Source organism: Betta splendens, chromosome 1 (assembly GCF_900634795.4).
Source record: "Betta splendens chromosome 1, fBetSpl5.4, whole genome shotgun sequence".
In the NCBI taxonomy this organism is placed as follows: Eukaryota; Metazoa; Chordata; class Actinopteri; order Anabantiformes; family Osphronemidae; genus Betta; species Betta splendens.
This window is the reverse complement of record NC_040881.3, coordinates 7,654,999-7,671,280: the sequence shown is the minus strand read 5'-3', so window position 1 is coordinate 7,671,280 and position 16,282 is coordinate 7,654,999. Positions and strand designations below refer to the sequence as shown.

General features: G+C 43.6%; 3 protein-coding genes across 4 annotated transcripts; 1 reads left to right on the top strand and 2 right to left on the bottom strand.

Annotated features, from left to right (window-relative positions):
- Nucleotides 1–169: 169 nt before the first annotated feature.
- LOC114854578 (extracellular superoxide dismutase [Cu-Zn]-like) lies at nt 170–2,880 on the bottom strand. Its single transcript, XM_029149131.3, has 2 exons — nt 2,731–2,880; nt 170–2,249 (listed from the first exon to the last, which is right to left on the bottom strand). Exons 1-2 carry the CDS (start codon nt 2,742–2,744, stop codon nt 1,613–1,615), a joined length of 651 nt encoding a protein of 216 aa, XP_029004964.1. The 5' UTR covers nt 2,745–2,880; the 3' UTR covers nt 170–1,612.
- A 113-nt stretch (nt 2,881–2,993) lies between these two features.
- Nucleotides 2,994–9,452, top strand: LOC114854563 (ATP-dependent RNA helicase DHX15). Its single transcript, XM_029149105.3, has 14 exons — nt 2,994–3,176; nt 4,497–4,851; nt 5,038–5,231; nt 5,329–5,488; nt 5,611–5,829; nt 5,924–6,091; nt 6,171–6,257; nt 6,389–6,538; nt 6,703–6,811; nt 6,909–7,100; nt 7,900–8,022; nt 8,140–8,330; nt 8,720–8,889; nt 8,984–9,452. The coding sequence occupies exons 1-14, from the start codon at nt 3,112–3,114 to the stop codon at nt 9,099–9,101; spliced, it is 2,301 nt and encodes a 766-aa protein (XP_029004938.1). The 5' UTR covers nt 2,994–3,111; the 3' UTR covers nt 9,102–9,452.
- Nucleotides 9,453–9,595: 143 nt separating this feature from the next.
- Nucleotides 9,596–13,684, bottom strand: LOC114855546 (solute carrier family 22 member 7-like). Of its 2 annotated transcripts, XM_029150788.3 has the most exons (10): nt 13,438–13,684; nt 11,868–12,278; nt 11,690–11,793; nt 11,460–11,614; nt 11,214–11,382; nt 11,008–11,131; nt 10,817–10,926; nt 10,524–10,738; nt 10,334–10,442; nt 9,596–10,249 (listed from the first exon to the last, which is right to left on the bottom strand). In XM_029150788.3, the coding sequence occupies exons 2-10, from the start codon at nt 12,246–12,248 to the stop codon at nt 10,039–10,041; spliced, it is 1,578 nt and encodes a 525-aa protein (XP_029006621.1). In that variant the 5' UTR covers nt 12,249–12,278; nt 13,438–13,684; the 3' UTR covers nt 9,596–10,038. The 2 variants fall into 2 exon arrangements, with proteins under 2 accessions (XP_029006621.1, XP_040927115.1); XM_041071181.2 differs by lacking the exon at nt 13,438–13,684 and having other exon boundaries at nt 11,868–12,321.
- Nucleotides 13,685–16,282: the final 2,598 nt, after the last annotated feature.

The following is a 16,282-nucleotide window of genomic DNA, read 5'->3' as shown; positions in this document are numbered from 1 at the left end:
GTCCCAGTGGAATTCCATCTTCTGCATAACTTTCTCTCTTTCATCCTTGAGACGCATCAATTTTCTTCTTTTTGTTCTTTGTTTTATTTTTGCAACATTTTTTTAAGTAACAGCCCGAATGAAACATGGATTTTTGATTAATTAGAAAGTCAATTCAAGCGACACCAACTAAACTCAGCTATATTTTTATTCATTGTTTTAATTGAAGTAGTCTAAGTCAGCAACTAGTCATTTTCACCTCTTAAGCTGAGAAGTAGCGCTGCTTCCTCGCACCCAGCTGATGTTCCCACGTGATCCAGGCCTGCCTCACTAAGACATAACCAACTCAAAGCCAAAGCATTTCCTAGTGGGATGACTGGACTTGGCAGAACTTTCCACAAGTACCGAAGGACGCTAAAAGCTTCCTACTGCTTCGGTCAGGCAAGATAAAATATCTCTCTTGATTTCAATGAGAAGGCTGGTGTTTCCTCAACGTGCTGAAACAGAGCCTTTCCTATGTTTTAAGTTCTAGAAATGAATAACAAATGCTCTTTTCTGATTTCAAAATTCATCACACACACTCTTTTTAACACACACTCTTAGGTTTTAAGGCTCATTCCTCTATTCATCTACATACATATGTTCATTTATCTCTTCATATAAAGTGTTCATTTCATTACACACACACACACACACACACACACACACACACACACACACACACACACACACACACACACACACACACACGTAATTTTGTCAATCTATCTATTCATTCATTACTGGTTGTTTCATAAAACGTTAAAAAGATATGGTTTTGTGTTCATCGTTCTTCAGACAACGACAACAACAAAGCTCACTGACACTGCGACAGACCTGATAACATTAGAGACTGTCTCAGTTTTATCGATGGCAATTAATATTATTATTATTTTTATTAATAACTATTAATTCATTAAATTGCTATCTGTTGTTTATCTAGATTAGTTCAAGCGTGGTCTCGCTATAAAAAGACATAGACCCTATTTCGAGGAGTATTAATGGTTCTGCATTAATATTGATTCATGAATGCAGATACGCATGCCTTTAATGCAAATAACTATAACATGCTTCTATTTTTATTAGATTTAGTTTGTGAACCCTTTAGACTCTGTCTGGAGTCACTTTATTACAAAACCCCTAAATGAAGATTATCAATATGCTGTTGCAACTTATGCTACCGGCTAATGATAACTAACATCTGTTTAATGCCAAGCACAGCGCATACGTGTACTAATTAACTAGTTATTCATTTATTCTTGATGAATATATTGAGAATATGAAAATAATTAGCTCTGACATCTTCACTGTATTTCTGTGGTTAAAGAAACCATGTCACAAGTGTGATATGACATGCAGCCATATTCATTGTGAGAGCTGAGTGGGTATGAAATAGATTTTCTGCTAAATAAATATTTTGGTCCAAAATATGATAAAACACTGCCCCGAAAAGCTCAGTGCTGCTTGTACTGTATGTAGTGTACTAAATGGATGCTTTCAGGAGGTCTTTTACCAGACCAGTGGTTTGCTGAATGAGGTGGATACAAAGGTCGAGCGTGTAAGCTGATTTCTACTATTTGCCACTTCTGTGGGATTAATTTCTTCTCAGCCGCCTGTTGTACTGCTTGTGGTGCAGATTCCAGAGGCCGGGAGAGGAAAGTCCAATGACGCAGCAGCCCAGCCTCCGGCCAGCATTTCCGTGCAGCAGACTCCCAGCATCTCCACCTTGCCCCAGGTCGTCTACCTTTTCATGGACCACCACCGCCCGTCCTATCGCAGACAGCCCTTCGAACAGAGTTGCCTCAGATTCTATTATCGCGTAGATTTTTCCCTCCTGGGGCACAAAGTTGCCAAAGTCTCCAGGATGGTTGGGGTGTTGTACCCCATGTGGGTTGTAGTGGCCACCAGTGGAGTCACATCCTCGGCTTAGGTCTCCGTACTGATGGATGTGCACCGCTCTGGGCTCTGGATGGTCCACTTTGGGGAAGCCATTAAACCGGAGAAGGACCTCGAGTTTTCCATGAGGATAATCCTGTTTAAACAGCACTTGACCGTAGACTTTGGGCAGGCCCTCGGGCAGAGAGGTGCTGGGTTTCATTTTGCAGGCTGCATACAGAGTGTCATTGTGCTGCGAGACCTCTGGTGGGACCAAAATGCCACTATCAGATTGGACAAAGGGCTGGCAGCATGCCAGCAGAACCAGCAACGCAGCTTCCAATACACCCATTGACCTGAAAGATTAAGCAAATGATCAAGGACAGTGAATGTTATGAATTTAGAAAGAAATCAGACAATAGTAATTACAGAACAATTGCAATTTGCAAATATACACAGACAAGTACAGTGCAGTCAGTTTGAAACATTCTCTGTAACCTATTTATTATTGATTGTCCCAACCTAATCCAATTAAATTACTGTAATTATAAACACAGTTTTAGCTACTTACATAAACACTCAGTGCCCATCAATGTAAAGGTAAAGGTGTAGCAAATGCATTAATGTCATGTCCCAATAACTTTAAACCAATTCTGGGCTGTTATTTTATTAGTTTTAAACTCCTTTAGCAATAAAACTTCGCTTTTCTCGCTCCTTTACGCGTCCATGCGTGCGTCCTTAACATCAGCTCATTACGCTGTTGTGTAATGAGGATGTGGGGCGCGCGCGTCCGATCTGCCCCAACAAACCCATTTAATTACAGTTTCGTTCACTTACACGTGAAAACGCATAGTCCAATAACTTGTTGTTGTTGTTGTTGTTCCCGCTACTGTGAAAAGTCCGTCAGTGTTTGTCGAGTGACGAGCGTAAACTCTGTCTGTAAAAAAGTCTTAGGAGGCGTTGCTGGTGGGTGGAGCTGAGGTTTGCACTGATTCCAGCGTTTACCAGGATTTTAGTGCTGCAGCCCAACCAGTAGCTTGGACGTCTGCGCTCTGCTCCAAACCTACAGGCGGCGCTAGTGAGCCGCGTAGCAGCGTCTCCGAGAAGAAGAACAGTCACTACAGGAATCAGGAAGTCAACTTAGTTAATATCATCCGGCAGAGTCGGAGCTGTGCTCGTTCTAATTCATCAGAGGCATTTAATTTTTTATCTTAAAATATGTCTAAAAGGCATCGCCTGGATTTGGGCGATGACTACTCATCCAGTAAGAAGAGGTCTGACGGGTAGGTGAAGCGCCACACTTAATGTCTGCTCTGACGCTAAGCGCGAGCTAAGTGTTAGCGACTGCTAGCTGGTTAACTTTGCTAACAATCACCATGGATGAATAACAAGAGCAGAGGCATTAACTCTGTAACCATACCCCCAGACGCCATTGTTGTGGCGCTGTTTTTATCTGGTGCTCGCTGTTAGCGAGTGTTTGTTTTTTTCACGTAGGAAGTCAAATGGATATGGTCTCGTTTCCTATTCAGGTACACACAGCTAACTAGCTAACAAGCGTAGCATCACCGTTACCGCGGAGGCACGTGTGTTCAGCTAACCGTGACCTAGCCAGTTGCTAACAACCGTAGCTAGCTAACGTAGCTTACGTTAGGTAGACGAATATTAAGCCCCTCAGGCCATCGACCCTAACAAACCCAAACCAGCGCACCAGTAACAGGAAGCACGGAGCTCTCATTGAGTTTTACATTTTATATAACATGAAGCAAAATAATGTTTCTTTATTATGACAAATTCGTTTTTAATAAAAAAATATTGTACATCTTAAAGATTATAAGCGCTAAAAACACTCGAATGAAGCCCTGATCATCCAGAGGTTTACATTTTATTTCACAAAGAACGAAGTTTGTTTTTATCTCTGACACATTGTTATAGCAATGACCTCCTTTTTTAGACTGGACATAAACAACTGTTTTAATCACTTGCTTCCTTTTATTGAAGTATCTCCTCCTCTTATTTAATTAGTGTTTTTACTCTAATGACTTTCCTGTACTGCTGCAGTGGAACAATGGTGTCAAAGTAGGAAGACACACCTTACTGACATGTCAAAGCGTCTTTGGCCATAACTCTGGATACATAATGGCTCTCGGCACCCAGACTGTACTTTAGTTGTATGTTTAAATGGTAATCAAACATAAGCGCCTCAAATGCAGCTCTAAAGATAGTAGTTACTGCATCTCCTTTGCTAATTCAAACCACGTCATTTAACATCATAAACTGACAGCTAAGTTGTCTATATCACTTAAACTAAATGTAAGCTTTAGGCCTGGTTCTAATATTATAATCTAAATATATGATTTATGTTATCTTTATTACAAATACATTTGCTTGTATGTTCATATAGCTAGTCTTACATACAGCAGTTTAATGACACTTTTTAGTTTTTAAACAACATTTACCACCTCCTTTATAATCCAGTTTATAAGATTATTACAGTTTTAAGAAATTTGAATGAGCTTGGCATAACAAATAAGAAAGAAACCATGCAAAGATTCTACACAAAGATTCTAGACATGAACCTGGTTACATGTGTTATATGTTTACAGGAGAGACCGGGATCGTGACAGAGACCGGGAAGACCGCTCCAGAGACAGAGACCGAGACAGGGATAGGGATCGGGACAGAGACCGAGACAGAGACAGAGATCGTGACCCGAAACCTTCTAGTGCACCGTCTAACAGCACAGCACCTGTGATAGGCTTGATGCCCATCAAGCAAATGGCTGTCCACCAGCAGATAAATCCATTTACTAACCTACCCCACACCCCACGCTACTATGAGATCCTGAAGAAGAGGTTACAACTTCCGGTGTGGGAGTACAAGGACCGCTTCAGTGATATAATCTCTCGCCAGCAGAGCTTTGTACTTGTGGGAGAGACTGGCTCTGGGAAGACAACACAGGTGTGGACCACAAATGAGCCTTTTTTTAAATATTGTAAATGTCAAACTTGTGTATTAGTGGCTTAAAGGTTTCGAAGTACCACAGTATCTAGTATGATTGCACACTGTGACTGCATGTCAAAAATGTAAAAAATGGTCTTATCTTCTGTTGTTTTTGTGTCTTACTTTCTGGTTATCTATGCTCAGATCCCACAGTGGTGTGTGGACATGGTGAGAGGCTTGCCTGGTCCTAAGCGAGCAGTGGCCTGCACTCAGCCTAGGAGAGTGGCAGCCATGAGTGTGGCTCAGAGGGTGGCGGATGAAATGGACGTCATGCTCGGACAGGAAGTGGGTTACTCCATTCGATTTGAGGACTGCAGCTCTGCCAAGACTATTCTCAAGTACGTGACTGAGGCTTGGTTACATTTTCAAGCACAGACCATTCAGACTTGTTTGAATCTAGAGCACAATAATATAACAGATGTTTTATTTCTTTAGGTACATGACAGATGGTATGTTACTAAGAGAGGCTATGAATGACCCACTGCTGGAGCGATATGGTGTGATCATTCTCGACGAGGCCCACGAACGAACTCTGGCTACAGACATCCTGATGGGAGTACTCAAAGAGGTGGTACGCCAAAGAGCTGACCTGAAGGTAGTTCTTCATTTATTAACCTATCACACTAATTATGGTTAGGAGGAATTACAGTCTTTAGTCATATTTGGGCCCTCTGATGCAGAAGGAGAAAACTAAAGACCAATGTTTCCTTCACACAGGTTATCGTCATGAGCGCCACGCTAGATGCTGGAAAGTTCCAGATATATTTTGACAACTGTCCTCTGCTGACTATTCCTGGACGTACGCACCCTGTGGAGATCTTCTACACACCCGAACCAGAGCGAGACTACCTGGAGGCTGCGATACGCACCGTCATCCAGATTCATATGTGTGAGGAAGAAGAAGGAGACTGTCTTCTCTTTCTCACTGGTCAAGAGGTAAGACATACAGTGATTGTACTGTTTATCCAAGGATCTTGTTTTGGGGTTATCCTGTACTTGAGCAAATTGATTAATTGATTTTTTTTCCCAGGAAATTGACGAGGCCTGCAAACGAATCAAGCGTGAAGTGGATGACCTCGGACCTGAAGTTGGAGACATAAAAATCATTCCACTGTATTCCACGTTGCCCCCTCAGCAGCAGCAAAGAATTTTTGAGCCTCCTCCTCCAAGGAAGCCTAGCGGTGCAATAGGAAGAAAGGTATGTGTGGCTAGGAAACCAAAATTTTGTCTTTATAGTTTGGTAACATGTCTGATTGTCTACTGCCTGTTCCTCTTAGGTTGTGGTGTCAACAAACATTGCTGAGACCTCTCTGACAATTGATGGTGTAGTGTTTGTCATTGATCCTGGATTTGCCAAACAAAAGGTGAGAATTCCGTAACTTACCCCATTATACACACCTTTTTATTGTATATGTGTAGGATCATCTACTGTTTACAATTTATACTTACATTTTCAGTCCTTATTTAAATAAACCTGATATTTGTGTGTGCGCAGGTGTACAATCCTCGTATCAGAGTTGAGTCCTTGCTCGTCACAGCCATCAGTAAAGCTTCTGCCCAGCAGAGAGCAGGGCGAGCCGGCAGAACACGTCCTGGAAAATGTTTCCGGCTCTACACAGAGAAGGCCTACAAAACAGAGATGCAGGCAAGTGGGCTCACTTACACCAGCTCTTTGATCATGTACTGTACCATTTCGAAGTAGGTAAAAAAAATAGTTGCAGAAAGGACTCCGAAAGGACATACTGATTTTAGTTACTTTTTTTTCACAATTTGTTTATTAATACTACGGTTTCATTCTTTCGACTCTAGGATAACACATACCCAGAAATACTTCGGTCCAACTTAGGATCTGTTGTGCTGCAGTTGAAAAAGCTTGGTATTGATGACCTGGTGCACTTTGATTTTATGGATCCACCAGGTGAGTCCAACTGCAGCGGACTGAAACATCATAAGGCATCAAGGTAATATGCAGTCTCCTGAACTTAATTTCTTTCTCTCCCTTTAACCTACCACAGCTCCCGAGACGCTGATGAGGGCCCTGGAACTTTTGAATTACCTTGCAGCTCTCAACGATGACGGTGACCTGACGGAGCTGGGCTCCATGATGGCCGAGTTTCCCCTGGACCCCCAGCTGGCTAAGATGGTTATTGCCAGCTGCGAGTTTAACTGCTCTAATGAGATCCTTTCCATTACTGCCATGCTGTCAGGTAATGCCCAGGACTGGGCTGACCTCTTCCTTGCCCTCTGTAGGCCACAGGGTTAAATAAATAACTGGTGGTACTGGGGAGAAAAGTGCAATCTGCAGTTTTACTCTTTGCACTGCAGACCAAAGAAATTAAGTCTCCGTTAGAGTAACATGGCACCTTGTATTATCATGTAACATGTTCGGCTGGGACCAAATTCAGGAGTTTTTTGTTCTTTTAGGAGATCATTATATAGGGTGTGAACAAGTTTAACCAAACAATTTTGAACCTTTTTTTTAGTTTATTGGTTACAAGCTAATTGGTTCTTTTGGCTAATGAGTGAGCTTTGTCAGAGGTGTTCTCTTAGCAGAGCATGTGGAAAGGGCAGGCACCACTTGAGTGTTTCCATATAGCCAGTTTTTCTTTCCACTGGAGTATTGTAAACATTTGCATTCACAGCCAGGATGTACTTTACTCTCCCCTTTTTGCTTAAGAGCCCCAGTGTTACTTCATTATACAGGAAAAAGTCAAATCTCTGCTTCGTTAGTTAAACATTGCTGCTGTCCCTAATGCTTTGTAGTTGTGTGAAAACTCTTGTTTTACAGATGTGGTTAAATGACCCCCTCTCTACGAACTAATAGCCAGTACAGTTGGGATTGACCATGTGAAAAGCCTGCTGCCCCCTTTGATAGAGCTTGTGGTCCTGCCCTGTCCCAACGCAGTGTCGAGTGCCCTAGCATCATAGGCTTTGCTCCATTTTTCTGTGAATGTTTGACTCATCCATATGGGCGGCTTTGTTGGGGCCCATACCAACCTTGTTTAGTCCCACAGTGTTTTGTCCGGCCCACGGAGGCTAAGAAGGCAGCAGATGAATCCAAGATGAGGTTTGCTCACATTGATGGAGACCACTTGACGCTGCTCAACGTCTACCATGCCTTCAAACAAAGTGAGCATAATAGCAAATCTGTGGTCCTCAACAATAAATCTGTGGATAGATAAGATTTGTTCCGAAAACACTTTTCATTCGACTAATGACCTGTTGTTTTTTTGTTTTTTTTTTAAGACCATGAGTCGAACCAATGGTGTTACGACAATTTTGTCAACTACCGTTCACTGATGTCTGCGGACAATGTGCGCCAGCAGCTGTCCAGGATCATGGACCGCTTCAACCTGCCTCGTCGCAGCACAGAGTTCACCAGCAGAGATTATTACATCAACATCCGCCGGGCACTCTGCACAGGTTTCTTCATGCAGGTGAACACACGCACAAGCACTAGCTAACACATTAACATTGGTAACACTTCACCGCAAAGCCCTCAGTTTGCCATTTACAATCTTTATACAAGCATTAAATGGTGGTTAAATGTGGTTATAAGCAGCTGCAAAGATTTGAAGGTAAAATATTTGAACATTTTTCAGCAACTTTTTAAATTTTATTGTATTGAATTATGACATTTTAGTTAGATTATAACAAATGCTTTATGTTTACATAACATTAACAATGTTCACATTCTGTAATGTTAACATTATACTGGGGGAAATATTAACTGCAACTTCCCAGTATATTGTCAAGGCAACGTCATCAAAGTCATTGGCTTATCCATTGGTGAGGTCCCTCCATTGATTCTGTTATTATTGTGCAGGTGGCTCATTTGGAGCGAACAGGTCATTACCTCACAGTCAAAGACAACCAAGTTGTCCAGCTGCACCCGTCTACAGTCTTGGACCACAAGCCCGAGTGGGTGCTCTACAACGAATTTGTTCTCACCACAAAGAACTACATCCGCACTTGCACAGACATCAAGCCAGAGTGGTGCGTGTGCTTTCCAGATTTTTGTCAATAGTTTTTAAATTTACACTGTTGTCTGTTACTGAATTATTGATTTGATTTTTTTTTTTTATTCCAGGTTGGTGAAGATTGCACCCCAGTACTATGAAATGAGTAACTTCCCACAATGTGAAGCTAAACGACAGCTGGAGCGAATCATTGCCAAACTAGAGAGCAAGGAGTATTCTCAGTACTGAACAATAGCCGAGAAGTGTCCTGGAAAGCAACCACGTACTATAGTTTTAGATCTTTCTGTACCATTGTATCTTAATGTTTAACGTTTTTGGAAGTTTTGATTTTTATATTTTGTTGTTTTTTTTTTTTTTTTGTGTTTTTTGTTTTTTTTCTGCCCCCCCCCCCATCATTGTTAATTCTGTAACTAAGTGTACTGTCAAATTAAATATCAGCAGCTAATATTAGATCTGGCTAAAAAGATTTTCCAAAGGAATATCAGAAACATGTCAATGATGTGGTTGACCTTCCTTTAGGGGATTGCTGAGTCAGAGTTGTGCTTGCTTTGTTTCTTTAATAAAGGAGCTTTGACTTAATTTCAGTGTACATATTGATTAGTAAAACTTTTGCAAACTGAATGTGGTCCCCAATGAAGTTTTATAGTTTTATATGCATTCGAAAAAAGTAAAAAAAAATGGCTTATTGGTGGAAACGACCTATTACTGTAAACACAGTATCAAATTGGCATAAGATGACTAAATAGTTTCATGACAAGACATTACTGTTTCTCCCTCTTAATACTTCATCTTTCATCACTGTTGCAGTTCAACTTTGAATGGTATGAAATAACCTTGAGCCCTGTTTATTGTATAAGCTGTGTTTTAGTTGTTTAGATGTTGAGGACACAAGATTAAGTGAGACTTTAAGTTTAGCCACATTTCTACATAGAAGAACAAGTTGTTCTTGTGTATGGTACTTAGGAAGACAATTATAATGGTCTTTTCTAGTAAATTTAACAACTCGTTCGTTAATGTGACGCAATGCAACAAAACGAATGCAATAGGAACCTCTTTTTTTAAAATTTAGTGTTGATGGTGAAGACGACAAAATCAGTCCTCCATCGCTTAAAAAATAAACTACATTTGCAAAATCAGAGTAATTTAAAATAACTTTTGTTTTTTTTTACCATTGCTCCTCAACATCCTCAATGGTTTCTGCCAGGCACCTGTTACGTGTCTCTGACAGTCTACTCGCCATAAATGCCCCAATTATGGCCACCGAGCACAAGACCACCTGGGGCAGATGCTTCCACACGTCATCAAGTAAGAGGATCAGAGGAGCGACGGACACACCGAGCCGAGCCATGGAGGAGTTATAGCCCATGCCGTTCTGCCTAAAAGCACGAGGCATAAACATGTCACAAATGTCAGAGAATGCGAGTTTGGCCGTTGAGGCGAAGGTGGAGACGTTTGTTTACCTCACTACAGTGGGATAGAGCTCAGAGCTGTAGAGCACAACAGTGGCGAAGGATGAGGAGGAGAAGCCTTTACCAAATACTGCTACCACCGTCCTGACAGTGGACATGTCTGAGGAAACACAACATTAAGAATGAAACAACAACAATGACAAAACAAAATGGCTCCCTGTGAATGTGAGGATCAGCCTACCTTTAGGTACCACGGTGTTGACCCCGAGGCAGATGCCAGCCAACAGCATGGATCCCACCATAGTGTTTCTCCTGCCTATCTTATCCAGTAAGTAGTAAACGGCGCCTTTGGTTGGCAGCTCGATCAGAGCATAGACGAACTGAGTGAGATAGATGTTGAGGCCAAAGCCTGTGATGTTGAAGCTGATGCCATAAAACGTCAGTGCCACACAGAACCTGAGAGGAGAAATAGGAAAATCCAATAAAATCAGTCAGCTTTTAAAAGGAAAATACACATTGAATGTCAGTACAGACCAGAGTGAACCGGAGTTCAGGGCCAGTTTCCTCATCTTGGGTGTTCGGATCAAATCGAGGTATGAATAGGTCCGATCTGTTTTCTCGCTCACTACAACAGTGGACAGAGTCTGAAAGAGTCCAAATGACTGATCTTTAAACCTGCTGTGAAAACGAAGATGAACCATTCTTGTCTATTAGAGCACTCCAACCTCTCTTGTGAGCGTGTGAATCGACCCCTGTGTTCTGTTCATCGTGGCGCACGCTTTCAAGCACACCTGGGCTTTGTCCAGCTTTCCACTTGCGATGAGCCATCGAGCCGATTCAGGCATCCACCTAATTGGACCAGAGTCACCCAGAGGTTTAGGTCTTATCTTCTATTTGGGAATGTTCACGTGTTCTTATTGTAGATTCATACCTCCAGGTGACTATAGCCAAGGCCAGAGGCGCCGTGACAGTAATAATCAACCACCGCCAGTCAGTCACTAAATAAGCGATGGCTGCGAATGCAGTGTTGCCGAATGTCCAGGACAAGCTGTCGATCACTCCCACCAGCTTCCTGTGCTCAATGTCCACCCACTCCACACCTGCACGGGGCAAACACAGCCGCTCACTTAGTCTGCACGGTGGACCCTGGCGGTGGCGACCTCATGAATGCCGTTACTGAGGACGGTGGAGACAATCACGATGCCGGTGAGGCAAAAGCCGCTGAAGAAGCGCAGGACCACGAACATGGTGTAGGAGGAGGAGAACGCGCTGGCGACGGCGAAGAGCATCCCGGACACGTACGACACCAGCAGCATTATCCTCCGGCCGAACCTTCAAAAGTCAGCAGGGGGTCGCTCTTACAAGTTCTGGTTGCTTAATAATCAGATGTTGGGCCAAAACACATACCTGTCGCTCAGGCTGCCAAAAAAGAGGGCTCCAAACATGACTCCGACGAAGAAGATGGTGGCCGTCGCCTGCTTCTTCCCTCTTCTGTCACACACCAGGTCCCACTTTCACAAACAGACAGCACATCGATGGGGTTCCCTCTCAGCGTACCTCGCTGCGTTTGTGCGATGCTTCGTACCTGCTGGGTGACAGTGGACTTGAATGTGGAGTTGTCGTACACCCATCCGTTCTGGCAGGGCACGGTGGGCAGCCCCGTCGCGTTGGAGGAGTTGCTCAGCAGCTGATACTGAGGCTCTTCGAACATCTGGCAGGAGCTGAGGGCTCCGTCGCCCTGCGCCGGGATGCTGACGAGGAGCCGCTGCGGCTGCGTTAACCCGCTGAAGGCGCCTCCGTCGTCCAGGTGGCTGACGTCACAGCGGTGAGAGGGCACAGCTGCTATGAAGTTGTTGAGCATGAAGTGGCAGGGCAGCGTGAAGCGGCCGATGAAGCTGATCACAAGGATCCTCGCCTGGAACCGGCCGAAGCCATTAATGTCATCCAGGATGTTCTCGAACTTCATGGTGGGCTCGGCTCCTTATGAAAGGCCTTCCTTGGTAGTCAAAAAACACAAACCGGTCATTGGCTCCTAAAGTGTAAACGCTTACGCAGCAAAGTTGGATTTAAGACGCGGCCGGGGGACCTCTGGCATTTGAATATCTTCAGGGATGCTGCAATGGGTCAATCTTTTACTTCACTCACCCATTAAAGCAAACTGGCTGTGAAGGAAACACACAGCGGTTTTTGCTGGTTCTGTAATTGGTTGCCATCGTCGTTAAGCAACATTTAATCATTATCTGTTTCTGTAAATGAAGTTTTAAAGCCGATTATTCCAGTTTTTTCCAGAGTATGTTGGTTTTTCTTCTCGCAAATATCGCTTCATAATTAAATCTGCATCTACAGCTTTAATGCATCTAATCTCCTCATCAACATCTGTAACATTTGTATTTCAGGGTCTTAGAGGAGTTCAGTCCGGTGGAAAGGGACACGTTTCTTGACATGAACATACCCACACTCGTGGCTAATGTTCTCAGTCAATCAATATCGTGCTCCGTTCGTTTCAACTCAGTGATGGGAAAATCAAAGCTTTCTGACTCAGTGTGATATAAAAAACTCAAGTCTGCAACATCTGCGCATGTAAACACGATTTAAAGTCCAACGTTGCATAATGTTAATTGAATAATTGCTGCATTGATTACATGCCATTGTTACACGGATGTCTGCTAAACACTGGTTGGGTTTGGTTGGTATGAAAAGGAGGATGACGTTTTATTTAGGATAAAAAGCTGTTGACTGATGACGTAACACGTCCACGTCATCAAAAGACTTTACAGCTGCGTTTGCACCCGTCACGTGATCATATTTGCTTATGTTTCTAGAAATCTTGATAAATACTCTCATGCCCACTTCAGTGGGAACAAATCATCTAATATTGCGACAACCGTAAATCACAGAAAGATATTTATTTTATGTCTGTTGCACATTGAAATATCATGTTGTATATGTAGATAAACACTATTGTAGTAATTATGTGGTGAAGTAGGCACTGGCTGCATGTCTCATTCCCATCACCATATGAGGTTTAATGCGGTCATACTACAATTTGCAACTATTATTTGGTATTTTACTAATGCAAAGCAAAGCAACAGCATCCAAAGGTGACCGGCTTGTCAAAAACAAGATCCAGGTTCAAAAGCACAGGCCAGACTTACAAGATTCAAGATGCTGGAGAGTCGACACAGGACCATGAACGAATCATTTCATTATCATTTATTCCTCTGCAAAAAGCCTCCGAAACAGGCCAGGGGCTTTTTTGCCTCGGGCTCGCAGACTACAATCAGTGCTTCCTGGTTCCTTCTGTACCTGTCCCAGCAATGCCGGAAGTTAACAAAATAAAACAGGAATCTAGACAAAACAGGACACTGATGCTGGATCCGTCACAGAACCCTCCCCCTCTAGGGCGAATTCCCAGGTGCTCAAAACAAGGATCATAACACTAGCAGGGTGGGCAGACAAAGGAGGGTCAGAACCAAAAAACCCCGGCAGAAACACACAGAGGAACAAGACTAATGATCAAGACATAGAGCAAGAGTCCATGAAACAAGGGCGGTAACAAGGCAAAGTCCAAAAACTCCTTTCATGGAGTGCAGAGGCGCAGAGAGGCGCAGAGAGTTCTTGCCCAGCAGCCGCTGGTTCCAAAACGGCACTCTTAGTGCCCATGAACTATGATGAGTCCCAGGAGGCCGGCGAAGTGCAGCGTTACCAGAAGCTTGCATGTGACAACGTCCTTTAGGCAGACGCCTGGTTGACCTAGAAGGTTGAACAGGAGCATGAGCTGGAGCCTGAACCGGAGCCATAACGGGGCCCGATGGCACCGCTGATGCTTGAACAGGGCCCGATGGCTCCACTGATGCTTGAACAGGGCTCGGTGACGGCTGCTCAGGAGCTTGTACTGGATGTGGATGCAGCTCCGGTGCTTGACGTGGCCTGAAGACCGGGGCAGCAGATGTCCCATGAGGCTTGGCGACAGAGGCAGCAGCATGCTGTAGCTTCGGGGCCAGACAGGAGACAGGACGAGGCATCAGAGGCAGGATGCGAGTCTGCAGCGACAGGCTGTGAGTTCATGGCTGGAACGGCTTGCAATGCTGTAGCTGGGACGGATGCGGGCAGAGAGGCAGGGGCCGAAACAATCTGAGAGACAGGAACTGGAGCAGACTGTGATGTGTTGGAGTAGGCTGAGGCATGGTGCCCGACTGGAAACCAGGACCTGGGGCAGCAGAGCTGGGCCACATGGGCAAAGCAGGAACCGGTGACTGATCCTTAGCAGGATCACGATGGACAGGAACGTGGGCACTCGCAGTCAAGGCAGATTCAGAGGACGGGCCAACAGAGTTCAAGCCACTGTCCACTGGTAAATACATCACAGCCCCCCTGCGACCCTGAACGTAAAAAAGCGGTAGAAAATGTATGTATTGGTGGATAGATGCATGAACTTTATTGATTCCACAGCAGCAAAATTCAACTGCGGAAACAGCCACAAGAAGACAGCAAAGGAGTTGTGCAGGACTGCAAGAAAGAAAAAAAAGAAAACAAAAAGAAATAAAATCGAAAGAGCAGCTCAGGCATGTAGTACTTTATTTTCAGGAATTAGCATATGAAAGAAGCATGTGACAATAAACAAACATATCATATTGCATATAAATGAACCTGTTCACTGGTAAATACATCACACAAGCACATGGAGGCAGTGACTATATATATATATATATATATATATATATATATATAGATATATATATAGATATATAGATATATAGATATATATAGATATATATATATATATATATATATATATATATATACATGTATGTATATATATATATATATATATATATATATATATATATATATATATATATATATATATATATATATATATATATACATACATGTATGCGACTGACCTGAAAGATAAGATAATGGCGAGACTGAACAGGCAACCCCGAATCCCACTACAACGGCTAAGTGAAGTACCATCAGAAAGTCTCATGGAAGATGTGAATGCAGCATTGAGAGCGATCCCTACCACAACAATCACAGAAACCAATGAGCTGGTATACGCTTCAGCATCAGTGATCCTAGAGGTGCTTGGCTATAAGAGCAACCATGGGAGCCATGAGAAACAATACCCACGAAACCCATGGAAACGAAGGTTGGAGGCAAAAATCAAGGCAGCTCGGAGGGAAGTGAGCCAAATGACAGAGGCCCAGAGAGGTGCAATGAAAAGATGCCTAAGAGGTACAACCAGATGACCATACCTGAAGCACTCGAAACTGCCAAGCAAAGGCTACAAGCCTTGGCCAGCCGCCTAAAGAGATACACCAGAGATAACGAAGCCAGACGAATAAACCGGCTGTTCGCAACACAACCTGCGAAAGTGTACTCTCAATGGCAGGGTAATAACAACAGAGCAGACCCACCAAGGCTGGAAACTGAACAGTACTGGAAGGGTATATGGGAAAGGGAGGCATCACACAACAGTGATGCACAGTGGCTGGTGGATCTGAGGGAAGACCACAGCAACCTCCCTGAACAGAATCCAGTGACTATCACAGTGGCAGACATCCAACAAAGAGTCTCAGGTATGAAAAACTGGACAGCACCTGGCCCTGACATGATCCACGCCTACTGGCTAAAGAAGCTCACTGCAATCCATTAGCGCCTGGCAGCACATATGAACCAGCTGCTAAGGGATGGGACTCACCCTGAATGGCTAACCGAAGGGCGAACGATCCTGATAATGAAGGATCCCTCAAAGGGTACAGTCCCATCCAACTACCGGCCAATAACCTGTCTCTCCACAACATGGAAGCTCATGTCAGGCATCATCGCAGCTAAGATAAGTGGGCACATGAGTCAATACATGAGCGAAGCACAGAAGGGCATTGGTAAGGATACCAGAGGAGCCAAACACCAACTCCTGGTAGACAGAACAGTCGCCCAAGACTGCAGAATGCGACACACCAACCTGTGCACAGCCTGGATCGACTACAAGAA